At 47.5% G+C, this 27,138-nt stretch overlaps 2 protein-coding genes across 7 annotated transcripts in view; one reads left to right on the top strand and one right to left on the bottom strand.

Moving 5' to 3' along the window:
* The window catches only part of CHDH (choline dehydrogenase), a 34,629-nt gene extending 15,985 nt beyond the window's left edge, over positions 1 to 18,644 (bottom strand). The window contains exon 1 of the mRNA XM_036102547.2: positions 18,537 to 18,644. The gene's annotated coding sequence lies outside the window, so the exon portion shown is untranslated. The remainder of the gene's footprint in view (positions 1 to 18,536) is intronic.
* Positions 18,645 to 18,670: 26 nt separating this feature from the next.
* Positions 18,671 to 27,138, top strand: part of IL17RB (interleukin 17 receptor B) — a 41,694-nt gene continuing 33,226 nt past the window's right edge. For 2 of the 6 annotated variants that reach the window (XM_078077058.1, XM_036102549.2), the window contains exons 1-6: positions 18,966 to 19,073; positions 21,195 to 21,219; positions 21,973 to 22,113; positions 23,940 to 24,067; positions 24,712 to 24,838; positions 26,596 to 26,643. In XM_078077058.1, the coding sequence (XP_077933184.1) occupies positions 19,014 to 19,073; positions 21,195 to 21,219; positions 21,973 to 22,113; positions 23,940 to 24,067; positions 24,712 to 24,838; positions 26,596 to 26,643 (529 nt within the window). In that variant the 5' untranslated portion in view covers positions 18,966 to 19,013. Of the gene's footprint in view, positions 18,875 to 18,964; positions 19,074 to 21,194; positions 21,220 to 21,972; positions 22,114 to 23,939; positions 24,068 to 24,711; positions 24,839 to 26,595; positions 26,644 to 27,138 lie in introns of those variants that run through there. The other 4 variants (XM_078077062.1, XM_078077069.1, XM_036102548.2 and 1 more) reach the window with 4 other exon arrangements.

Here is a 27,138-nt window from a genome sequence, read left to right as displayed (position 1 = left end):
GGTACTGGCACAAAAACAGACACATAGATCAATGGAACAGAATAGACAGCCCAGAAATAAACCCATGTTTATGGTCAATTAATCTATGACAAAGGAGGCAAGAATATCCAATATACAAAAAAAGACAGTCTCTTTAATAAATAGTGTTGGGAAAATGGGGCAGCTATGTTGAAAAGAATGAAACTGGGCCACTTTCTTACACCATACACAAAAATAAACTCAAAATGGATTAGAGACCTAAAGTAAGACCTAAAACCATAAGAAAAAAATACAGCATAAGAAATATAGTCAATAATACTGCAATAACATTGTATGGTGACAGATGGTAACTACACTGAAAACTACTGTGAGCATTTTGTAATGATTTAATTCTTGAATCACTATACTGTAAACCTGAAACTAATATAATATTGTATACTTACAACTAAAATTAAAAATAATAAATATTGAGGCATAAAAGAACACAAAAAATAAATGACTCATTATTAAGAGATAAAGTAGTCAACAGAACCAGACCAAGGGAGGACCCATCCAGATGTCAGAACTGTCAAAGACTTCAAAATAACCAAGTTTCACATTTTACAAGATTTAGTTGAAATGGTGGACAACATGTTGAACAGATAGGCGATTGCAGCAAAAATTGGAAACTTAAGAAAGGGACAAACAGAAATGCTCAAAATAAAAAAATTATCAGAGGGGAGCCTGGGTGGCTCAATCGTTAAGCGTCTGCCTTTGGCTCAGGTCGTGATCCCAGGGTCCTGGGATCAAGCCCAGCCATCGGGCTCCCTGCTCAGAGGGGAGCCTGCTTCTTCCTGTCCCTCTGCTTACTGCTCTGCCTACTTGTACTCTTTCTCTCTGTCAAATAAAATTTTTAAAAAATTATCATGAAAACAATGGATCGTGGATCACCACATCAAAAACTAATGATGTATCGTATGGTGACTAACATAATAAAATTAAAAAAAAAAGAAAGAAAGAAAATAAAAAAGGTATAGTTGTCAGATTAAACCCCAATAAAAAATAAAAATAAAAAATTTAAAAGGTAAAAAAAATTATCAGATATGAATAATTTATTTGGTTACAGCAGAGAAGAGAGTAAGTGAAAATGCAATTAGGTTAATAGGAATTATCCAAATGGAAATAATATAAAATGGAGAAAGAGTGAAAGAGAGAGGAATAGAGACAGAACAGCTAAGAGCCACGAGATGGTATCAAACTATCTAGAGTTAAGATAATTGGAATCCCAGTAGGAGAGGTATAAAAGGAAAAAGGAGAAGGGAAAGGCAGTGGTGGTGGTGGGGGGTGGTGAGAGGAAGAAAGGGAGAGAGAGAGAAGGACAAAGAGAAAACAGAGGAGAAAATATATTTAAAGAGATCACTGCTGAGACTTTTCCAAAATTAATATAAGACAAAATATCCCAGGATCCAAGAAGCTTAGAACATCCAATGCAGAATAAATTAAAAAAAAAAAAAAAAACAACACATCTAAGTACATAATAGTCAAATTGCTGAAATCCCAAGAAAAAATCATCAAGACAGCCAGCCAAAAAAAGAAACATGCACAGAGGAATAAATATAAGAGTGACAACAAACTTCTCATCAAAAAACATGCAATCTAGAAGATAATGGAGTGACAGCTATAAAATACTGAAATGGGGGGAAAACTCCAGTAAACTTACAACTCTCTATATCCAGTGAATCTATCTTTCAAATATGAAGGAGAAAGACATCTTCAGAGAAACAAAAGCTGAGCGAATATATTGCCAGTGGATCTGCACTGCAAGATATGCTAAAGGAAGTTCTTCAGGCAAAAGAAGTATGACACCAGCTAGAAATTTCAATGAAGAGCAATGGAAATAGTAAAAATGTGGGTGTATGAGTTTCTTATGACTGTGGTAACAAATGACCATAAACTTGGTGACTTAAAACAACACAAATTTTTTCTTACAGTTCTGGAGGCCAACAATTTGAAAACAGTTTCACTGGGCTAAAGTCAAGGTATCAGCAGGGCTAGTTCCTTCTAGAAGCTCTCTAGAGGAGAAGCCATTTCCTTGCCTTTTCTAGATTCTGAGCGTCACCTGTATTCCTTAGCCTCTTGCTTCTGTTGTCACATCTTCTACTTCTGTACTTGTATCTCCCCCTTATTAGGACACTTGTGATTACATCATTGGGACCTCCTGGATAATCCAGGATCATCTCTCCATCTCAAGGTTGTTTATCTCATCTGCAAAGTCCATGTTGCCACACAAGGTAACATACCCACAGACTCCAGAGTTAGAACATGGATATCATGGAAGGCAACTGTTAAGCCTACCACAGTGAGTCAATACAATACACTTTTTCCCCCTTGTTTTTATTTCTATTTTTTAAGCTAGGAATTATATTTTTACTCAAACATAATTAACATACAGTGTTATGTTAGTTTCAGGTGTACAATATAATGATTCAACAATTCTATACATTTCTCAGTGCTCACCAAGATAAGTGTACTCTTACTCTTAACAATAGAGAACTGAGGGTTGATGGAAGGAGGGGAGTAGGGGATGGGCTAAATGGGTGATGGGTATTAAGGAGGTCATTTGTTATGATGAACACTGGGTGTTATATGTAAGTGATGAATCACTAAATTCAACTCCTATACACTATAAGCTAACTAGAATTTAAATAAAAACTTGAAAAAAGCAAAAAAAAAAAAAAAAAATTAAAGAAATGAGCCCGGTGATGGGTATTAAGGAGGGCACGTACTGCATGGAGCACTGGGTGTTATAGGCAAACAATGAATTGTGGAACACTACATCAAAAACTAATGATGTAATGTATGGTGATTAACATAACATAACAAAAAAGAAATGAAATGTAATCCTACTGAATCTAGTTTACAGCAGTTATAAAGAATTTTTATAATAAAAACCTTCCTTAAAAAAAAGATAAGTGTACTCTTAATCCCCTTTAACTTTTTCACCCATCCCCCCACCCACCTCCCTTCTAACATATAAAATGGAATATTACTCAGCCATAAAAAAGAATGAATTTTGCCATTGGCAACAACATGGAGGAATCTAGAGGGTAGAATACTAAGTGAAATAAGCCTGAGAAAAACAGATACCATATAATTTCACTCATATGTGGAATTTAAGAAACAAAACAAATGAACAAAGAAGAAAAGAAACAAAAAACCAGACTCCCATTACTTTTAATCTCTTCAGAATATAATTGACTATCTAAAGCTAAACTAGTAAAATATACAATAGGGTTTATAATATATGTGGCATTAAAATGTATGTAACAATAACAGCACAAAGAATAGGATGGGGAGAAACAGAAGTATACTTTTATAAGGTTTTTATACCATACACAAAGTGGTTCAATATTATTTGGTATACTGTGATAAATGAGAGATATATATTGTAAACCTTATCACAGTCATTAAAAACTAAATAAATCAAACATGAATTCCAGCTAATAAGTCAATAGTGGAGGTAAAATATAAAATAATCAAAAGAGGTAGTAAAAGAAAATAAAGAGAGATAGGAAAACTCAAATATATGCTGTCTACACAAAAAAAACTACTTTCAATATAAAGACATAATAAAAAATGGAAAAAAAAAGATGTACCACATAAACAGCATATCAAAACAGTATATAAAAACAGAATTAGAGTGGCTATATTAATATCAGACAATGTAGACTTCAGTACAAAGAATATTACTAAGGTTAAGAGGACATTTTAGATGACAAAGGGGCCAATTTATCATAAAGACAAAATAATTCTAAATGTGTATATGCCTAGTAGGGCTTCAAAATCATGAAGCAAAAATTGATAGAACTGAAAGGAGAAATGAATAAATAATCACACTTGGAGACTTCAACACTCCCCCTTCTCAGTAAGAGATAAAACGTCTAGGCAAAAAATCAGTAAGAATACAGAAAACTTAACAATATTATGAACTAAATTGACCTAATTAACACTTATTACTGAACACCCAAACAACAGCAGAATACATGTTCTTTTCAAGTATACTTCACTAAGGGAGACCTAATTCTGGGCCATAATAAAAATCTCAACAAATGTAAAAGGGCTGAAATGATACAAAGTATGTTCTCTGTCCACAAAAGAGTTGATTTAGAAATAAATAAAAAATATATATCTGAAAAACCCATAAGAAATTAAGCAACACACTTCTATATAACCCATGAGTCAAAGAAGAGATCACAAGAGAAATTAAAATTAGCACATGTCTGAACTGAATGAAAATGAAAACACAAGAGACCAAAATGTGTGGAATTCAGGTGAAGCAGTGCTTTGAGGAAATATATGGCATTACAATGCTTATATTAGAAAGGTCAGATCTCCAACCTATACTTTTACCTTTAAAAAGTCAGAAAAAAGAAAATCAATCCCACAGTAATCATAAGTAATAAACATAACAACAGAAATAAATAAAACTGAAAACAAATTTAAAAGTAGAAAAAATAAAACCAAAATTTGGTTCTTTAAAACAATAAAATAATAAACCTCTACCCAAAGAAAAGAGAAGGAACACAAATTATCAACATCGGCACTGACAGAGGAGGTATCATTACCTATTCTATAGACAGTTAAAAGCCAATAGAAGGATAACATAGAAACTTTGTGCCAAAAAAATGCGATAATTGAAAGACAGATTCTCAAAGCTGACTCAAGAACTATGTTACCTAAATAGCTACACATATCTATTAAAGAGATTGAATTCATTATCTAAACTCTTCTCACAAAGAAAACTTTGGACTTCATTGGTAAAATCTAAGAAACATCCAAGATGGAATAATACCAATTCTATAGAAAAATAGAGAACAGTTTCCCACTTATTTTTATAACGCCAGCATTAACCTGTTACCAAAACCAGACAAAGCCATCACAAAAAGACTACAGACCAACATCCATCGTGAACTGAGATGCAAAAATCCTTAACAAAATTTAACAAATCAAATCCAGCAACATACACTATAACCAACTAGAGTTGAATCCAGTGATGCAAAGTTGGCTCAACAGTAGAAAACTAATCAATGTATTTCATCATATTAAGAAACCAAAAAAAGAAAAACCATGTGATCATCCTATTGCAGAAAGCATTTGGCGATATTCCATATTCCATCCATAAAATCTCTGTGTACTCAAGGAACGAAAGAGAACTCCCTGATAAAGAGCATCTATGAGATACCTACAGCTAGCTTTGTACTAATGGTCAAAGGCTAAAAGCTTTCCCCCTGAGGTCAGGAACGAGGCAAGGATATTCACTCTCACCACTGTTTATTCAACATTGTGTGAAGGTTCTAACCAGAATTTTAAGGTTAATTAATTATTATAAAAGTAAAAGGCATACAGATTAGAAAGAATTATAAATGTCCTTATTTACAGATAGCATGATCATCTACATAGAAATCCCCAAGGAATTTACAAAAGCGACTGGAATTAATAAGTGAATTTAGCAAGGTCACAGGATACAAGGTCAACATACAAAGGCAACTGTATTTTTATATGCTATTAACAATTGGGCAATTTAAATGTAAAAAATGTAAGAAAGACTGAGTTTATTTTTGATGCTTGACCACTGACAGCTTTAAGCTCCATCCCTCCCTCTCGCCCTATATCTGGGCAAGTCAATAAGAAAGCCCTGGCATTCCTGCCCTGTTGGGGGGGAGGGGGTGGGGAGTAGTTCAAATCCTGCAACTCGAACCCATATATAGGAATCTCCACCTTGGTCCCACTCCCTAACCATAATAAAAACCAGAGCCATTTACCCTTCCCTTCACTCAAGCTATCCCAGACCAACTTGTGTGTCAGCACTACTCTCCCCCGAAAACCCCATTATGGAGAAATAAGCCTTTTCATAGCCTCTTGATATATGTGTGGTGTCATCAGTCTCAACATTCAAATTGTGGGTGGTGGTAGGGTAGGGTTGATCCCATCTTCTGTGGGGCAACCACAAAATAAAACAATACCATTTTCAAGAGCATCAAGAAATATGAAATATTTAGGAGTAAATTTAACAAAATACGTGCAAGACTTATACAATGAAAACTATAAAACTGTTGATAAAAATTAAAGATAACCTAAATAAATAGAAAGAGAGAGCATGAACAGGAAGACCTAACTTTGTTATGATGTCAATATTCTCTAAATTGATTTATAGATAAGATGCAATGCCAATCAAATCTCAGCAGGATTTTTTTTTTTTTTTAGAAATTGACATGCTGACTTCAACATGTATATGGAAATACCAAGGCCATAGAAAGTTGTAGTCAATTCATACAAAGAAACTCCACAGAACAGTGAAAATGAAGGGACACAGAACTTCACATCAACACAAATGAATCCTAGAAATATATTCAAATATAAAAGGCAAACTATGCATGGTATGACCTAAATAAAGCCTTTATATAAATACAGTTTTAAAACATGTAATTCCTATGTGTACCCAACATCAGAGCCCCAAAATATATGAAGCAAACATTAACAGATTTGAAGGGATTAACAGACAATTCTACAGGAAGTGGAGACTTCTATACTCAGATTTCAATGATGGACAGAATAACCAGATAGATCAATAGGCAATAAATGACTTGATCAACACTACAATCCCACTAGTAGACCTCTACAGAACACTCCACCGAACAGCAGAACAGACATTCTTCTCAAGTACACATGGAACATTCTTCCAGAACAGACATATATTAGGCCACAAATCTTAATAAATTTTTAAAAAGATGGAAATTATACAAAGTATCTTTTCTAATCATAATGGAATGAAAATAGAAATCAATATCAAAAGGAAAACTAGAAAATTTACAAATATGTGGAAATTAAACAACACACTCTTAAACAACCAATTTGTCAAAGACGACCTCACAAGGGATGTTAGAGACAAATGAAAATGAAAACAATACACCAAAATTTATGAGATGGAGCAAAAGCGGTGCTAAGAGGGAAATTTTTAGTTGTAAATGCATACATTAAAAAAGAAGAAAGATCTCAAAAAAACAAACAAACAAACCCCTAACTTTACATCTTAAGGTACTAGAAAAAGAAGAGCAAACTAAACCCAGAGCTATCAGAAGGAAGGAAATAATAGATTAGAACAGAGATAAATGAAATAAGGAACAAAAAAACAATAGAGAAAATCAAGCCAAAAGTTGGTTCTTCAAAAACAAAGACAAGCCTTTAAGTAGATGAGATAAGAAAACAGAGAGAAGACACAAATTAGTAAAATCAGATATGAAAGCGGGGACATCTCTACTGTTTTACAGAAATAAAAAGGATTATAAGAGAGCACTATGGGGGCACCTGGGTGGCTCAGTCGTTAAGCGTCTGCCTTCAGCTCAGGTCATGATCCCAGGATCCTGGGATCGAGCCCCGCATCAGGCTCCCTGCTCGGTGGGAAGCCTGCTTCTCCCTCTCCCACTCCCCCTGCTTGTGTTCCCTCTCTCGCTGTGTCTCTCTCTGTCAAATAAATAAATAAAAAAAATCTAAAAAAAAAAAAAAAAAAAAGAGAGCACTATGAATAACTGTATGCCAACAAATTAGATAACCTAGATGAAAATTTCCAACAAATTCCCAGAAATATACCATCTCCCTAAACTGAATCATGAAGAAACAGAAAATAGGAATAAATCTAGAATTAGGATGTCTGAAATAAAGTTTAAAGAAAGGAAAATAACGAGTGTTGACAAGAATGTAGAGAAACTGGAACTCCTGTGCACCCATAAAATGACACAGTCACTGCAAAAAAAAAAAAAAAATTGGGCGGGTCCTCAAAAAGTTAAACATAGAATTACCATACGATCTGGCAGTTCCACTCCTAGATATATACCCAAAAGAACTGAAAGCAGGGTCCCAGATACTTGTACTCCGGTGTTTCCAGCAGAATCATTCATAATAGCAGAAAGGTAGAAAGAACACAAGTGGCCATCAAGAGGTGACTAAAGGAGCAGGGTGTATCCATGCAACAGAGTATTATTCAGCCTCAAATAAGAACAGAATTCTCATACATGCTACAACATGGATGAATCTTGAAAACACTATGTGAAGTGAAATAAGTCAGTCACAAAAGGACAACTGTTGCATGGTTCCATTTATATGAGAGAAATTCGAAGAGACGGAAAGTAGGTTCGAGGTGACCAGGGGCTGGCGGGGAGAGGAAATGGGGAGTTACAGGCACGCCTCTGAGATATGGCAGGTTTGGTTCCAGATCAATGCAATAAAGCAAACATCACAACAAAGTGAGTCAAATGAAGTTTGTGGTTTCCCAGTGCGTGTAAAATTTGTGTTCACCCTATACTGTAGTCTGTAGAGTGTGCGATAGCATTATGCCTAAAAGAACCAATGTATATACCTTAATTTAAAAATATATATGTATTTTTTTTACTAAAAACTGCTAACAGTCATCTGAGCTTACAGAGAGTCTTAATCTCTCAGCTGATGGAGGGCCCTGCCTCCATGTCGATGGCCGCTGACTGATCAGGGCAGTGGGTGCTGAAGGCTGGGGCGACTGTGGCGATTTCTTAAGTAGGGCAAGACTTAAGAAGACTTAAGAGAAGTCTGCCGCACCAAGTGACTCTTGCTTTCACAAATGCGATGCGTAGCATGCGATGCCTCGGATGGCGTTTTACCCACAGTAGAACCTCTTTGAAAACTGGAGTCGATCTTCTCAAACCCCACTGCTGCTTTATCAACTCAGTTGATCTGCTATTCTAACTCCTTTGTTGTCGTTTCAAAAAATCATCACAGCATCCTCACCTGGAACAGATTCCAGCTCAAGAAACCACATTCTTTGCCTACCCCCTAAGAAGCAACTCCTCATCCGTTCAAGTTTTACCATGAGATTGCAACAACGCTGTCCCGTCTTCCGGCCCCACATCTGATTCTGGTTCTCCTGCTGTTTCCACCACATCTGCAGTCACTTCCTCCACGGAAGTCTTGAACCCCTCAAAGTCCTCCGGGAGGGCGGGAATCCGCTTCTTCCAAACTCCTGTCCATGTTGATAAAGCTTATCGTCTCAAGAATCACACATGTTCTTAATGGTATCTAGGCGGTGAATCCTTTCCAGAGGGTTTTTAATGGACTTTGCCCAGATCCATCAGACGAATCACTGTCTGTGGCAGCTATAGTCTTACGAAGCATAGTTCTTAAATAATAAGACTCGACAGTTGAAATTACTCCATGAACCGTGGGCTGAAGAATGGACGTTGTGTTAGCAGGCGGGGAAACAACATGAATCTTGTTGTCTCTCTCCATGAGAACTCCTGGGTGACCAGGGGCTCTGTTAATGAGCAGTCATATTTGGAAAGGAATCTTCTTTTCTGAGCAATAGGTCTCAACAGTGGGCTTAAAATATTCAGTAAACCATGTTGTAAAGAGATGAGCTGTCAGCCAGGCTTTGTTGATCACTTACAGAGTAGAGATAGCATAATTCTTCAGGGCCCTAGGACTTTCCAAATGGTAAATGAGCCCTTAAAGTCACCAGCTACATTCACCCTTAAACAGAGAATCGGCTTGTCCTTTGAAGCGTGGAAGCCAGGCCTTGACTTCTCTTCTCCAGCTATGAAAGCCCTAGATGGCATCTTCTTCCGATAGAAGCCTGTGACATCTACACTGAAAATCTTTTGTTTAGTGTAGCCACCTTTTTTTTTTTTTAAAGATTTTATTTATTTACGTGACAGTGAGAGACACAGAGAGAGAGGGAACACAAGCAGGGGGAGTGGGAGAGGGAGAGGGAGAAGCAGGCTTCCCTCGGAGCAGGGAGCCCGATGCGGGGCTTGATCCCAGGACCCTGGGATCATGACCTGAGCCGAAGGCAGTTGCTTAACCGACCGAGCCACCCAGGCGCCCCAAGCTGAGCTAGATCTTTCCGGATAATTTGCTGCAGCTTCTACATCAGCGCTTGCTGCGTTACCTTGTACTTTTATGTTCTTCCCTTCTACCTCATGAACCCACCTCTGCTCGCTTCAGACTTTTCTCCTGCAGCTTCCCCACCTCTCCCAGCCTTCACAGAATTGAAGAGAGTTCGGGCCTTGCTCTGGATGAGGCTTTGGCTTAAGGGAATGCGGTGGCTGGTCTGATCTTCTTTCCAGACCACTCAGACTTTCTCCATAGCAGCAATAAGGCTGTTGCACTTTCTTATCGTTCGAGTGTTCACTAAAGTAGCACTTTTAATTTCCTTCAAGGACTTCCTCTGCGTTCACAACTTGGCTAACATTTGGCTCAAGAAGCTTGGCTTTCGGCCTAAATTTGCAATATGCCTCTCTAAGCTTCATCATTTCTAGCTTTTGATTTAAACTGAGAGACGTGGATCTCTTCCTTTCAGAGGCCACTGCAGGGTTATTAATTGGCCTAAGTTCCATATTGTTTTGTCTCAGGGACTAGGAAGACCCAAGGAGAGGGAGGGAGAAAGGGAGTGGTGGGTTGGTGGGGCAGGCAGGACACACAACATTTACAGGTTAAGTTCCCCATCTCACATAGGCTCGGTTCATGGTACTTCAAAACCCATGACAACAGGAACAACAAAGATCACGGATCACAGATCCCCAGAACGAACAATAAAGTTGGGAATACCGTGAGAATTACCAAACTGTGACACAGAGATATGCGGTGAGCACATGCTGTTGGAACAACGGCAACAACAGACTTGCTCGACGCAGGGTTGCCTCAAACTTGCATTTGCGAGAAACAGATCTGCGAAGCACAATAAAGCAAAGCGCAGTAAAACGAGCTACGCCCGTACTGTTTTGCAGGTACAGAACTTCTGTCTGAGGTGACGGAACATTTTGGAAATGGAGAGTAGTGATGGTTGCACAACATTGTGAATGTACTTAATGCTACTGAATTGTACACTTAAAAATGGTTAAAATGGGGGGCGCCTGGGTGGCTCAGTCGTTAAGCGTCTGCCTTCGGCTCAGGTCATGATCCCGGGGTCCTGGGATCGAGCCCCGCATCGGGCTCCCTGCTCGGCGGGAAGCCTGCTTCTCCCTCTCCCTCACTTGTGTTCCCTCTCTTGCTGTGTCTCTCTCTGTCAAATAAATAAATTAAATCTTTATAAAAAAATGGTTAAAATGGTTAATTTTTATGTTACATATATTTTGCCATAATAAAAAAAAAAACCCTCCCGTATCTTATACAATTCTGGATGTTGTTGAGGGACTCAAAACTATGACTGAGAAAAGTATAAAGAAGCCCAGGATATTGCCTCTGAGTAGGGTGGACAGCTCCACTGAAGGTCTGAAATAATTGATAATAAAAGTCGACAGGGTTAGGAAGCAACATGGCACCTTTACCAGGAGGCACCAAGCCTACTGTGGAGAAGTGAAGACAGGTCCCTTATTCATGGGGTGACGGCAGGTCACTTACTCTCCTTGACCCCAGTCACTCCAAACCCCATCTCCTATCACAGCTCTGCCTCCAACACCCCCCTCCTTATGCCCCCCATGGAGGGACCTTTAATTGCTCCCAAAGTTCTGGGTCTGACCTTCAACTAGGCATGCATCCCTCCAGCCTCTGAGCAGGGGCAGACTAAACTGGGGCCCATCTGTCTGGTGCCCACCTCTGTTGAAACTGGGAAAGGGGCACCTGAGTGGCTCAGTCGTTAAGCGTCTGCCTTCGGCTCAGGTCACGATCCCAGGGTCCTGGGATCGAGCCCCACATCGGGCTCCCTGCTCAGTGGGAAGCCTGCCTCTTCCTCTCCTCCTGCTTGTGTTCCCTCTCTCACTGTGTGTCTCTCTGTCAAATAAATAAATAAAATCTTTAAAAAAAAAAAAAAAAAAGAAACTGGGAAAGTCCCTCAGGGTGCCTCTGTCTCCCTCCCCTGCTCTCCCAGAATCCCTGGCCCAAGATTTGCTGAATAATGGGGACAGGAAAGTACAGGGCGCTCTCACTTCCCTTCTCAGGAGGCACATGGTCTAGCTCTCTGCCCCATGGCCAGGGGTGGGGTGGGGTGGGCTTTCCTCTTCTCTCCTGGCAGGCTGGGTACCCAGGCTCCAGGCCGCTCCTCCCCAAGAGCAACATTTCCCTGTTCCTGAGACCCATCTGAGGGGACCAGCTCCCTTCTCCCCTCAGAAGGCAGGTTTGGGCCAGGTGCGGGGGGGGGGGGGGGGGGCGGAGCAGAGGCGTCACTCAGGCTTCTGGCTCACAGTGTTGCAAAGTGACAGGTCCTACAACACACTCACTGTGCGCAACGGAATAAGGGGTTGCAGAGGGACGGCTCACTGCCCAAAGGGAAAGCGTTGGGAGCAGGGACCCCTTCATCCCTAGTGCGGTGCCCTCTCAGGCTTCCAGCCCAGGTGGGTGGGCAGACTGACCCTCAGGGGGCAGGAGTGACAGGGAAGTAGCCCTTTCCACTTTGCTGGGCTACCTGGGCTGGGAAGGAGTTCCCTGGCATTGGCCGTGTGGAAAGTGAGGGGTGGGGCGGAGGTAAGGAACCAGAGAAAGCCAAGACAGCTCGTGTGTCCACCTGAGGGAGTGTGTGTGTGTTAGGGGGTGGGTGGGGAGTCCTACCACAGGTCAGATGGCATCCGAGGCTTCCTTCTGAGTCTGGGTGCCTATACCCCTGACTCGCCCTGTGTCCTGGGACCCACCCTGGCTCTGTTTAGGGCCCTGTCTGTCCACTCCTGGGCTCTGAGCAGGAGAGGAAGGGGCAAGAGGAGACTTCCATCTGTTCTGCTCCCCAGTCCAGGGGAGAAGACCCTCGTGCCACACTGGTCTCCCTGGGGCGCAGGGCCGCCACACCGAGCCACCCCTTCCCCCCGGCCAGTCCGCTTGGAGCTGGCCACCAGGTCCCTGTGGCACTTCTGTCTGCGAAGCGAGGCTTCGGTCAGTTCAGGCCCCTACCTCCAACTCCAGTGAGGGACACAGCAGACGGGCCGAGTGCAGATGACAATCAATGAGGGACAACGAATGCAGGAGCCACCTCACCCTATGAAGTACTGCTAGAGGCTTTTGTCAGCGTCGTACTTGGCAGCAACTAACAATTCTCATTTCAAATTCTAAAATCAGTAGGTAAATACGTGTATTGAATAATTTGCCAAATTTCACGGTCAGAATTTCTTGCAGAATGATAAATTTCCATGTAATTGTGAGCTCGTGACCAGTGCACAACAAGTTTGATAATTTTGGTGGAGTCAAATTGCAACAGAACTGTGCCCAGAATAAAATGCCTACCTGGCATCTCAGCAGTGCCCACACTTGGGACGCAGTCTGTCTCCAAAGTCACACAGCTGGAGAACTGACCAAACCTTCTGGAACAACACTTGTAACAGGTTCTTCACAATTTCTTGGCATGCACGCACACGTGGTGTGTGTGTGTGTGTGTGTGTGTGTGTGTGTCCACTCCAGCTTCTGGCCTGTGCAGTGTACTGGGCTAGGGTCAGACTTTTTGGGCCACCGAAGTCCTGGCCTTCGTTGGTAACCCAAGAAGAGATGACAGAACTCTGGGGAGGGAGCAGGCAGTCTCTGCCAGGCTTGAGGCACAAAACCTGCTTCAACCTTCGAGAAGCTCCACCAGGGCAAGGCCAATGACAGCGATTCTGCTTTGGGCACAGCTGCAGAGTGTGTAAACCTTTCCGAAAGGGAATGGACACATCAGGACTTTAAAGGGGCCACCCTCTGTCTCCACAATCTCACTTCTAGGAATTTAACCAGAAGAGAACTCTTCACGACTATGAGAAAGCAAGCAGAAGAGGTCTGTCCCCCAGTCGTTTATGCTGGCAAGCAATGATAAAAACCTAACTGTCCACCAAGAGGGGGTGGCGGAGTGAAAGAATGGGCCCATCCACATGAAAGGACCTGTGAACCCCTTTAAATAGTGACCGTGTAGCCTGGTCCCTCCAGCCACAGCCTGAGCAGACCAGAGCACCAAGCTCGGCTCCCAGTGACCATGGAGGCCCTTGATGCCCCAAGGCTGGCCCTGTCCCCGGAAGTACTGCCTTCACAACTGGCGCTGTGCTCTCGGGCCAGGATGGTGACAACAGTCACCCCACATCTGGGGGGGCCCCCCATCCAATCAGGAGAGACACCACACCTACGAAATACCCTTGCCAAAAAAATCAAACCCGAATCTGCTCACACTTGTGGATCCACCCACCAATTCAGAAGAAAGTCAGAGGAGCACAGAAAAGGCCACCCAGAAACCCCACAAGGGGAATGCCATACATCTCTTCAACAACAGATGCCAGCAAAAAATAAACAAGACAGAGGGAGAGGGAGCAAAATCTTGTGAATAACGGATCTTACTTAGATCCTGGGAATGTGACCAGTGGCTGGATTTTTGAGGCGGTTAAGAAAACCCCTGCTTGTCAGGTGGGACACTGGCCCTGTGGGTATGCTGTTTGAAACCCACCTCCCACCCAGATTTGCCCAGATTCAGGAGCGTCGGCCACCAGCGCCAGCCCACACGCAGCCGTGGAAGCGCAGAACCGGAAGTCAGAGTTGAGAAACTCTTAAGAGCAATTGCACACAGTGGCTTTATGTCTATTGGGTGCCCTCGTAAGATAATGGGCTTTCCAAAAAGGAAAGGAGCTGCTGGTCAAGATCCTTGGCTTGCAGCCCCAAAGCGGTCACCACTCATGGTTTATTTAGCGCCTCTGGATCTGTTTTCTCATCTATAAAATGGGAACAGAGCCACCTCTTTCGTAGGTTTGTTGGGACAGCAAAAGGAAGTAAGAGCCAAAAAAACACCCTTCAGAAACTGAAAGGTGCCAAGCCAAAGCACGTGGCGACTTTGTCACATTCCCAGTGTGGCCGGGGTCCTGTCCTCGCCCTACTCCCCGCATAGCTCCACTCACCCTGCTTCCTCCTCCGTCGAGTGCCACCATGGCCAATAACAAGATCACTGATAATAGACTAATTCATGTATCACTGGTCAAAACTAGATCACCAACCCTGCTCTGTGCACTCAGCGTCTCCGGTAACCCTCCCGGAGCGGTGTGGGGCCGACTTCAGCACCTCATGGACAGATGGGGCTCTGGGAGAACAGCGGTCCCCGACCCCCCGTGTCCCGACCGGCTTCAAGGTCACAGCGTCACACACGCAAGCTCCAGCGCGAGTGCACATGGGCCGGGACCTCGCGGGCCTTCCTCCTGGGACAGGCAGGAGTCCGGGTCCTGAGCCGTCCCCAGCCCGGCCCCTCCTCACTGCAGCAGAGCAGATGACCGCCGCTGTGTGGCCCCGCGGGGAACACGGGGGTGCGGGCCTTCCGTGTGGCTTCCCGTTCCTGGCTCAAAGCACACATTACCTTCGACCCTGCAAAGCTCAACCAGCGGAGCAGAGGGGTCAGAGGGCTACCCAGGGCAGAGGTGCTCCCAACGGCCCCATGTCCCAGCGCAGGCGGGCCGCTGGGGCCCTGGGAAGCAGCCCAGAAACTGCTTGCTCTTCACGAGACAATGAGTCCACTGTTGACGGGCCAGGGCCTTGATTAATATTTGCAAAAGGAGCAAAGTGGAAAATTCCATCTGGGCCGAGGCGGGGCGCGGGATGTGTCAACAACCTCAATGGCCTTGTTCTCTCAGGGATGGACCAGGCAGAGAAACGAAGGCCTGATAAAGGTGACAGAACCTGAGGCTGTCGCTGCACTTGGGTCCAAAGGAATTTCCTTACTTGGGTTGCAGAGGTATTACTTTGGCTGTCTGTCCTGTCTTCCCTGCCCCCAAATTTACACAGCATCTTGAAATCCTTCAACTTTCTCCCTATCTCTTCAGAGTGTCCCCACAGCCCTGCCAGGCCAGCAGGGTAGAAGTCAGCCCCAGGTTATAGATAGGAAAACTGAGGCTCAAGACACCAAGAGCTTCACCCAAGGCCAGCGGCTGGAGAGTGGCACGCCAGGCAAATCCGGCGTCTCGGCCGCCCCCGGCAGCACAGAGCCTGTCCCGGGGAATGTGGAGTCAGGTGCCCCTGGGGACTGGACAGGGCAGCCTTCCGGGCTCCAGTAGAGGCCCTGACCGTCACTCCTCCAGAGGAGGAAGAGGAGAAAGAGGAAGAAGCCCAAACCGGCTCTCCTGGGCAGGCAGCTTTGTGAGCACCACCTGGCAGGAAGGTGCGCATCATTTGTGTGTTCAAGCATTTAGCGGTGCCTCCGAAATCCCGGGACAGGAAGGCACACTGCGTGGCGGCTCTCTGAGAAACCCAGAACGGGTGCAATTCGTGCCTGAAGGGGTAGGGTCAGAGTACCTCCAAAGGTTACTTCCCTCACAGGCTCAAGTCACCTCTGCGAGCTGATGTCACTTCACTGTCTCCTCCGCCCCGTGGGACAGAAAAGGAACCTGAGGCTCTGAGAAGCAGTGACTGGCCACACAGAGAGAGAGGAAACGGAGACCACTGGGTATTTAGTGGCCCTGCCCCCGGTTTAAAAGCCACAGCGTTATTGGGCTTAGGTAGTCAAAAAATGGTGTCCTTTTCAGCAGGGCCCTCAAAGGCTGCATGCTTGATCAACAAGGACCTCTCATGAAGGACACTTTTTGGAATGACCTTCCAAGCCAGTGTGGACCCCCGAGAAGACAGGCAGGACAGCTTGCTTGTCCGCAGAGAACACCAGCTGTGGCAGGGCCCTCCCGCCATGCCTCACCTTGCAGTCCTGTCTGCAGAGCCGGTCATGGGCATCATCACCATCCGGGAGCCCCAGCACTGTGCCCCCCACATCCCCTGCCCAGGTTCCCTCCTTCCACCCCCCCACCGCATGCTCAGTGACCTCCACACCATACTCACCTCCCCCCTTCACCCACCAGCCCCTTCCCCTGTAGAAGGAACCCCCGCCTCTCCTTTTCTTAAAACCAACCCCCCTGACCCCACTCCAGTCTCTGAACCCACTTCCTCCCATGCCCGTCTTCTCCCTTCTTGCCAAAACCACCCCTGACTGCCAGTGACGTAAGCCAGGCCAACCCTGACCTCTCTGCCCCATTGATCCGTGAGGGCTGCTCCCTCACCCCTGGGTTTTCTCTCCCCCCCCCTTTATATGTCTGACTCACAAATCCTATCTCCCGGTTTCACCTCTGCATGCCTGCTTGTCCCTGAAACCCTCGCCCTCAGTCCCACACTCCCACGGCAAGGCCTGCTGGGGCACTCGGCTGTATAAAGCCAGCATAGCTCTGAGCCTGGCCCACGACACAGGCTCAGCTGGTCACCGAGGGAATGCATACTGGGTAGCAGCTACCTCCCCGCTGGTACCCCCTGCCCTGAACAGCCACCCAGGTGGTCTGTATAAGGCTTAAAACTGTCCCCCCACCTAAAAGTCTGCTGTCATTCCTTGGCACCGCCGGACAAAGTTCACGATCTCCACCTGGCCAATGAGATTGTCTCCATCGGCCATTTCACGGCAGGGCGGGCACACGTGCCCTTGAACGTGCACTCATCTCATTCATCCTTGGTCCAAGAGCGCCCATCAGCCAGCGCCTGTGTGTCATTCACCTTTGCACCCCAGTACTGGCACCCTGCAGGTGTTTGCTGAGAAGACAGATAACTATCTGGGCTGGAAATGGTCTCAGGGACCACAGGGCTCAAAGCAATTCAGAGAGGTTGAGTAAGGGGCCCAGGGTGAGCCAGCCCCAGGCAGGGATGAGCCAACAACCTCCCCTGAGCCACTCTTCCTGGTCAGGAACTAGATCAATCCTCTAGAAACGTCACCTGGAGCCTCATGTGTACGCAGGCCAGAGCCTCAGGTGACCTTGAGGCTGGGTCCAGTCCATGTAGGCCCAGATCTGAACCCCACAGGTGAGTCAGGCCTAGCACACAGTAGGACCTCAGCAAAACCAGCTGCTTGACAAAGTCAACCTCTCTCCAGCTGACAACTCCCTCCATAAGTCTCACTGCCCTCTCTAGGCCTTGGTCTCTTCATCTGTACAATGGCCTGCAAATTTAAGTGGCCTTGAGCTGGTCACCCTAACCTCGTCCTTTGCAAACAGAGGGGGCTGAAGCAGCGGAGTTCCAAGCTCTGCGGTCCACTGTTAGCCCAACTAATTTTTGTTAACCTGTCCTCAAATCACTGTGTCTCAAAAGATGGTTTCAGCAGCCAGCGGGCATCAAAACTACCAGGGGCAGAGCCCAGCCCGGACTGAGGGGTCCCCTCGCAATCTGAGGGCGGGCCCAGGATTTGCATTTAAGGCGGCGCGGAGACGCGGAGGCAAAGCGAAACCCGCGCAGCGCGGCTGCGAGTCCACAGCAACGCGGGCTTCCGCCTTCGGAGACCGAAGAGTTAGTGTCAGACCTCCTTCTGTGGAAATAAACACACACCAGAGAAGCTGGGGGGGGGGGGGGGAGGATTTCTACCACCCTAACAACAGACAACTTAGTTCTGCGAAGAAGTAGCTCCCCCAAAGAACTCGACGAAGCTTCGGCTGCCCGCGACCCCACCCTTTGGTTTCGGGCGCTGGGCCTTTGCATAAAGTGGGGCTCCAACCTCGGCGTCCAGCCCGGGTCCTCCCGACTCCCCCACTCCCCGGCCCGAGGCCTCACGGGGCTCCGGAGACTGCGGCCGGGGGCTGTGCGGGGCGGGGCGGCCCCCCCGGCCCCCCGCTACTCACCCTCGGCGGCTGGGACGGGGACTGCGGCGGAGCGGGCGGCGGGCGGAGCGGGCGGCGGGCGGGGCGGGCGGAGCGGGCGGCGGCGGCCCGGCCCTGGCCCCGCTACCCTCTAACTGGCGGCGCCGGCGCACGGCGCGCTCTCCGCGGCCTGGAGGGGAGCGGCGGCCGGGCGGTTCGGACCGGGTCTGCGCCGGGCCTGCCCGAGGGCGCGTGTGCCGCCGCGCCGCTGGCTCACTCCTCGCACGTGTGCGCGGGGCCCGGGGCGGGGCGGGCCCGCTCGTGCTCCACCGGCCAGGTGCCCCGAGGCGCTGGGACCCGGCCCATCCCGGCGAGCCCAGGCAGGCCAGGGAGGGGGGCGCCCTCGGCTCCGGGCGGCGGGGGCCGGGGCGGTGCTGTGGGAGGCGGGGCCCCCGAGGGGTGGCCCGGGGCGCCGAGATAAGAGCGCGGCCGCGGGGAGGGCTGGCGGGGGGCTCCGCGATGTCGCTAGTGCTGCTGAGCCTGGCCACGCTGTGCTGGGGAGCAGTGTCCCCGGAGCCGGTAAGCTTCCGCCCGCGCCCCTTTCCTGCGCCCCGTCCCTGCAACCCGGACCCCGACGGCGTCCGCACCCCCTCCCCTTGCGGCCAGCTCACGCTCGTTCCGGAGGGCAGCCTGGAAGGGGCACGTCTGCACCCTCTGGGGGGCAGCCCGACGGGTCCCGGCCAGGCCGCCCCGGGGCTTCAGGCTGCTGGAGTCAGGGGCGTCGTCGAAATCAGACGGACCCGGACTCAAATGCCAGCTGAGGCTCGGTGTGCTCATCTATCTAAGAGAAGAGTCATACCCAACTCAGTTGGATCTAGTGAGGAACAGGGACAGGGCTTGCAAGGCAGCCTCAAGGAGTGTGGCACATAGTAGGTGCTCAATATTGTTATTGCTTGCACTCTTGAGGTCTGCCCAACTTTGGGCACAAGAACTGTATCTCCATTATCACTTGCCCTTTTTTGCCATGTTGATTCCCCCTGTGCTGGGGTACCATGACCTTGGAGCTGGAATCTGTTGGACTCTGGCCGGTTTCCTTTCCTCCCCAGTGCCTTGAAGGATTGAGGGAATCTCAATCCTGGGTCACTAATGAAAAATCTTTCAAAAAGCATTTGCAACTATATCTCTGCCCTCTTAGCATAGCATAGAGCATTAAACATGGTGGTTACTTGTTGATGGTTATGGGAAGACAAACCCCATTCATGTGCCCTGATGTCTCCAGCTATTATGCTTGTTGCTTTGCTTCTTCCTAAAATTTGTCTCACCGGCCCTTTGACAAGAACTCAGCTCCCACTATGGTGGCTGGTTTAAAGAAAAAATGTCTGATATTACTTGGAGTTCAGCTGTAAAAAGACAAAGATGAGGGACTAACAAACCCAGATTACTCAAACCATCAAAAGTCTTGCCTTCTTTCTTACGAGATGTTTGGAAATGTTCAGTCTGAGAGGGATCAGATTGCAGAGCGGTGGCCTTTTAGCCTGTAGGGTCTTGTCACTGGAACTTGGTGCTGCCTGAAAGTTAACTATTTTAGGTCCAGCATTTTATTCCAAAATGAAAGTACTAATTTTTTTTTTTTTTAAAGACATGAGCTGTTACCTCCAAGGGATTTAGTACTGTCCTTTCTTGGGCACTAATGATACATACCTATTTTTTTAAAAGCTCTTTTAAAAAGATAACATGATGAAATCCCCTACAGCTCAGGTGAGTCCTTTTGCATCAGAGGAGGACTATTTTCAAGGCCTTGGGAAGGCACCATGGACTGCATTTATAGCTTTCTTCTGTTTATCTTCTCAGCACAGCTTAGTCCCTAACCTGGGAAGAATCAATAAATACTCTGAATGGTCCTGAGAATCCACAGTTGAACAATAGAGTGTGAAGGGGTCTTCATGATGGTCCAGAGTCACCCCTGCTTACAGCAAGGGAAGGGGGCAAGGCACAGAGAGGGGTGGAGACCCACCTCTAGTTTTTAAGTGAGGTGATGAGCAGGCTTGAAGATCAAGTCTATGATAGCTAATGTCAGGTCCATCACAGCCTACAATGGGCTAGCTTAGTTTCCCCCAAACTGAAGTGGAATCAGCCCAGCTTTTCTCCAAAAGTTTGCCACTCATATATGCATTTTAAGAAAAAAATGGTTTGGGGACGCCTGGGTGGCTCAGTTGGTTAAGCATCTGCCTTTGGCTCAGGTCGTGATCCCAGGGTCCTGGGATCGAGTCCCACATTGGGCTCCTTGCTCAGTGGGGAGCCTGCTTCTCCCTCTGCCTGGAACTCCCCATGCTTGTGCTCTCTCTCTCTCTGTCAAATAAATAAATAAAATCTTAAAAAGAAAAAGAAAGAAAGAAAAAGGGGCGCCTGGGTGGCTCAGTCATTAAGCGTCTGCCTTCGGCTCAGGTCATGATCCCAGGGTCCTGGGATCGAGCCCTGCATCGGGCTCCCTGCTCAGCGGGAAGTCTGCTTCTCCCTCTCCCACTCCCCCTGCTTGTGTTCCCTCTCTCGCTGTGTCTCTCTCTGTCACATAAATAAATAAAATCTTTAAAAAAAAAAGAAAGAAAGAAAGAAAAAGATGGTGTTTTGTCTAATTTGGCAAATGAAGGCTTAGGGTTTGCCAGCATTCAACATGACACTTTATTTCTTTCTCTCTTGCAGATGATTCAGTGTGGCTCTGAACCCGGTAGGTGTGCTAGGGAATGGGTATTTGGGGCTGACAGAACAGTTGGACTTTTGGGGGGCCCAAGTCCAGGCAATGGGTCATTGGAGACAAGGTACAGGGTGAAACATTGCTTTGTTAGCTGCTGTGGATGAAGCATCTGTCACCTGGCAAGGCAGAGCTCCCAGGTTTCAGATGGGCTGGCTTCCTGGCCAGTAAGAGGGGCCCAGGCAGGACAGGAATGACCCTTCAGGGTGGGAAGTGAAGCCTGACGCTTCTGGGAGATCAAGTGCTGTGATAGGGAGGTCACTTACAGTTGAGAACAGGAAGCAAATGTTTTAGAGAAGGAGTGTTTGAGATAGTAGTATTTGAAGAATGGGTGAGCTTCTGCCCAAGAAATGTGGATGGAAAGGATGAGCTGGAGGAGAGATGGTGCCGGCAAGGATTAGGAGGTAGGAAGGGCAGTTGTGTGGGCCAGCCGGCTGGAGTGCAGGCTGAGGGGTGAGGAAGGCAGGACCGACCTAACGAGCATGTCAGATACACAGGGACAGGCACTGGGGTGGTCCCGAGGGTCCCGTGGGTTGGGGCCAGGAAGCTGAGCATCTCCTCAGCCATAAAACAGCCAGCACTAAGAAATGTCTGGCCTGGCCTGGCCTGCCTTAGCAGGAAGAAGAGATGAACTGTGAGTGAAGGACGGGTCAGGGTGGGCCACTGAGAGGAGATGGCACTGGACTGGGCCAAGAGGAGAGTGTCCTAGGCAGTTTTGTTTCTTCCCAGGACCATCTCCAGAGTGGATGGTCCAACACACTCTGACCCCAGGAGACTTGAGGGACCTCCAAGTGGAACCTGTTAAAAGCAATGTTGCCATGGAGGACTATTCCATTTTGATGAATATCAGCTGGAGACTCCGGGCAGATGGTAAGTTTGAATCAAGCAATAAAGCCTGAAGTGTCTACTAACGCAGAAAAGTGCAGACTGGCCCATTAACTCCACCCCTGGCATAAACCCAACAGAATATATACAGAAGTGCACCCAAAACCTCATTCCGTGGTCCCTCCTTCTCTGCGGCTTTGCTTTCCGTGGTTTCAGTTACCTGCAGTCAGCTGCACTCTGGAAGCAGGTGACCCTCCTTCTGACATACCTTCCTCAGGTCAGCAGGAGCCTAACGCTCTATCACCGTGCCTCCGTCATTCACCTCACTTCACCTCCTCACGTAGAAGAAGGGTGAGCACAGTACAATAAGACAGTTTCAGAGAGACCACATTCACATAACTTTTATTACAGTCTATTATTATAATTGTTCTATTATTATTGTTCATCTCTTGCTGCGCTTGATTTATCCACTTTATCGGAGGTATGAATGAATAGGAAAACGCATAGTATATATAAGGTTCAGTACTATCCATGGTTTCAGGCATCCACTGGGGGTCTTGGAACATATCCCCTGCAGATAAGGGGGGACTACTGTACTAGATTATTCCCAGTAGCGTTATTCATAACGGCCCCAAACCAGAATGCATCAAATTCCTGATGACAGTAGAATCGCAAATCCAGTCCAGTGCAGCGATGAGCATGAATGATCTGTAACTAAACCCAGTGTGGATGAAGCTCACAAACCGAAGAAGCCAGATTCAGGAGTCCACACTCACATCCGAACGCAAACCTGAGTGGTTACAAGTCAGGGCAGTGGTAAGTCTTGGCTCGGGAGTGACTGACAGGAAGCATGAAGGGCACTCCTAGGCTGTTTCTCGGCCTGGGGACCGGCTACACGAGTGTGACAGCTCATCACGTGCTCTACTTACAATCTGTGTTCTCTTCTGTATGTTCTTATATTTCATGGAAGAAAACAGAGTCAGTACCGAGATGATCCCCTCTCCAAGTTTAGGGCAAGTGCTGACTCAGGTACATTACTTTTCCCATTCCCACATGGCACCATGAAGGTCCTGGCATTTCCCCAAGGCAGCTTGTGAGTTCTTTCCATGAACCAATCCTGGGGGCCTAAAGCCTATGATTCTGGTTTCCACTGGCTCAATTCTGTTAAATTCCACCAAGTCAGGAATCTGGGAGGGCCTGGCGCAGAGAGGTGAGGGGGCTACAGTTGCCACGCAGGAGGGTTCTCGGGGGCTGGGGGAGGCACGCTCAGCCACAGGGGCACAGGATCCGTGTCCGGGGCATCCGGGAAGGAGCTGTGCTCCATCTGAGTGGGATGGAGGCAGGGGGGAGCAGGAGACGGCCCTCAGGAGAGCACTGGAACTGGGTGGAGCAGTAAAGCAGTGGCCCCAGGCCTCGCAGAGTGAAGCACTGGTTAGCTGTCGTTCTAGGGGGACTGGGCCTTGAAGGAGCATAAGCCTTAGAGAGGCAGGGAAGAGGGGAGAGAAGGGGTCGTCAGAACTGGCATGGTTTGGGGATGACCCTCTGGGAGGCCTGTTCCCCTTAAATAGTGCAGAGCCAGAGTAGGATCCCCTTTGTAGGATCCTGTGAAATTGAGGCTTCCCTGTGAGGAGAAAAGAGCTTGGGCTTTGGGTTAAATCCATATCTGCTGCTGAGGAGCTTTGTAAGCTTGGGCAGAGCTCCCTGAAACCCCCCTAGCCTCACTCGCCTCCTCTGTGCCCAGGGGACCAGGGTGCCTACCTTCCGGGACCGCTCTGAATATGAACTGAGGTGAGTCCTGTAAGCGCTCTAGCATCAACCTGGCCATGTAGTAGGTGCTAAATAAACAGCCGCCCTCTTGCCTGTCTCTGCAGCCAGCATTCGCTTGCTGAAGGCCACCAAGATCTGCGTGACAGGCAAGAGCAACCTCCAGTCCTACAGCTGCGTGAGGTGCAATTACACGGAAGTCTTCCAGACTCAGACCAGACCGTCTGGTGGCAGAGTGAGCACGCTGAGGCCCCTGGCTAACTGTCCTTAGAGCCAGCCCCTTTGCTTTGGGGGAGGGGGTGACGCGCTAGACACCCAGGCCGCCGAGCAGCTACAGTTTGGAGCCTGAAGCAGGATGCCTGGCCGCTGCTGGCCTTTGTGCCTGGGGCAAGTCAGCATCTCTGGGCCTCAGTTTCCCCATCAGCAAAATGAGGGGAGCTGAACTTAAATTCTATCCCGGCTCTAAAAGCTTACACTTCTCTGGGCGCCTGGGTGGCTCAGTTGGTTAAGCGACTGCCTTCGGCTCAGGTCATGATCCTGGAGTCCCGGGATCGAGTCCCACATTGGGCTCCCTGCTCGGCAGGGAGTCTGCTTCTCCCTCTGACCCTCTCATGCTCTCTCTGTCTCATTCTCTCTCTCAAATAAATAAATAAAATCTTTAAAAAATAAAAAAAAAATAAAAGCTTACACTTCTCTGATTCTGTGACTTAATGGCAAATTGTGCGGGCTACATTCCCTTAGCAGACATTGGCTAGAGACCTCAGTTTCAGCAGTAGGTTAAGGAAGGCAATTATAAATGAAGAGGGCAGCGCACAAAGGTGCCATGTCTCTGCATTGCAGTGTTTTGGAAATTCAGGGGTTCTCTGCTTTGCCTTTCAGTGGACGTTTTCCTACACAGGCTTCCCTGTAGAGCCGAACACACTATACTTCATCGGGGCCCACAATATCCCCAATGCCAATATGAATGAAGACCCCCCCTCCATGTCTGTGAACTTCACCTCACCAGGTAAACTCCCTCACTCCTCCGTCTGGCTGGGATGCTCGCCGCGGGGCATGTGGTTTGGTACAGAGAGGCTGGGGTACCCTGGACAAAGCATCTGGCCCCGCCGAGTCTGGTTTCTTCGTCTGTGATACACAGATGGAGTAACACGCAGTAACTATGTCTCCCTCACAGAGTGGGGGAGAGGAGTAAGTCAGATCAAACGTAGGGGACAGCCCATTCCTGTGTCGGACCCGGTGCTGAGCGCCTAACACGCATCCTCTCACCAAAGCATCCAACAAGCCTGAGGTTGGGAGAGCCCCGTTGCATAGATGAAGACATGGAGAGCTTAAGTACCTTGCCTTGGGTTACACACACAGTCCAAGAGAAGCTGACATTCCCACTCGGGTCCTTCTTGGTCAGTGACTTCCACCACTCTGTCCTTGATACAAAATGTGTCCTGCACGACGTCTTTCCACTTGGCTAGCAGGCTGTGGTGTTGGGAGGAGCGGCTGGGTCTCGGCCTCCAGTGGGCCCCTGGGCTGTCAGCAAGAGGCAGGGTGGCACCGAGCTGAGCGCGGGGTCATTTCCACTACTCCACACCACAGCCAGCCCTCGGGATCACACCTGCAGTGTCACACACGGTGCTGCGGGTGGAGGGTCCAGCATGGTGCCTGGCTACAGCGGTCCCCCTGCCACCCTCACCCAGGCCGGGTCATCTCTTCTGTCCTCCAGTCCTGTCCTCTGTCTCTGGCGAAGCATCCAAGACAAATGGGGCAATTTCCGATTCCTTGTTGTTCTTTGAGCTTGCGGTCCAGGGTGTTCCAGCTTTCTCGATGAGACTAAACCTCATTTTAAAAAATAGAAATGTTTTATTTTGGATTAAGTTTGCCAAGATAATACAAAGAGTTGCGTAGATGTCCAAAGAATTCCCGTAGGGCTCTCACCCGGTACCCCCCATCTTTAACCTGTTACGTTACCATGGTTACATTTGTCAAAACTAAGAAACCAACATCGGTACGTTTCTATTAACGAAACTCCAGACTTTATTGGGATGTCACCTGCTTTTCCCGTGAATGCCCGCTTTCTGTTCCGGTCACATTTAGTCCTCGTGTCTCCTGTCTCCTCTGGTCTGTGACAGGCTTCGAGTCTTTCTTTAGTCCTCGTGACCTCTACAATCTGGAAGGCTGGCCAGGCATCCTGCAAAATGTCCCCTAGTCTGGGTCTGTCTGATGTTCGCCTCATGATTAGCCTGGGGATGTGGGTTTTTGGAGAGATACTGCAGAGGTGGGGTGTCCTTTTCATTGCCTCCTAGCGGGGGTGGGTGACATCCACACGACATCAGTGGTGTCTGCCAGCCATCTCCATTGCAAATCTACCGACTGTCCATTTCTCTACTCTAGTTTTTAAAGACAAGTGACTAAATCTGCCCCACTCTAGGGTAGGGGTGTGGGGGGGTGAGTTAAGCTCCACCTCCTGGAAGGGGCAGTATTTACATATATGATCAAACCTCATTTTCAAGGGTTTGAGTCTTCTCCTGGGGATCACAGGTACTATTCTGATGAAGATTGTATTTAAATCAGACCCTGGCTATCACTTCGTGGGTAATCTGTTTAGTAGTCAAATGTTAGCATCCAGTTTAAATTCGCTATCTTACCTTACATCTTGAATGTTCTGGCAATTTGTTACAAGTGTGGTAACCCTGTGTTGTGTGTACTGTTGGCAAGGGAGTGGAGCAGAGATACCGTTTTCTAAAACGTAAAAACTTTCATTCAAATCTGCAGGCTGCCTAAACCACATAATGAAACACAAAAAAAAGTGCATCGAGGCAGGTAAGTAAATATAGCATTCGCTTTTGTTATTAGAAGAAACTGGAGCCCACCCAGCTCAGTCCATCTTCCACAAAGAAACCGAGGCTTAGAGATGCGCAGTGGGCTGACCCCCGGCCAGCCCTGTGCCCACTGAATCAAGCAGCCTGTCCAGAGAAAGCCCGACTCTGAGTAGCTTTAGGTAGTGAGGAGCAGGCACAGAAAAACATGCACCGCCTTGGTGAAACGATCCTTTCTGGCCAAACTGCACCTATGGTGGTCCATCCTGATGGAAGGCCCTCCTGGCTGGAGGGGAATCTGTAAGTCCCTCCACCTGCTCAGACAGCAGACCACTGACCTCTGGCCACGGGGACCCTGTGAACCTTCTGTTTGGATTAGCCAACATTCAAGGTGCAAGTGTTAGCTCAAGTCATGACCTAGAAGCATATTCTCAACCTGTGTCTTCACGGGGGTTCACCTCTCACATGCGAGGCTATTAGAACCTGCCACTAACTACCC

The sequence above is a fragment of the Halichoerus grypus genome, chromosome 1, assembly GCF_964656455.1.
Source record: "Halichoerus grypus chromosome 1, mHalGry1.hap1.1, whole genome shotgun sequence".
NCBI lineage: Eukaryota > Metazoa > Chordata > Mammalia > Carnivora > Phocidae > Halichoerus > Halichoerus grypus.
This window is presented reverse-complemented; position numbering and strand designations above follow the sequence as displayed.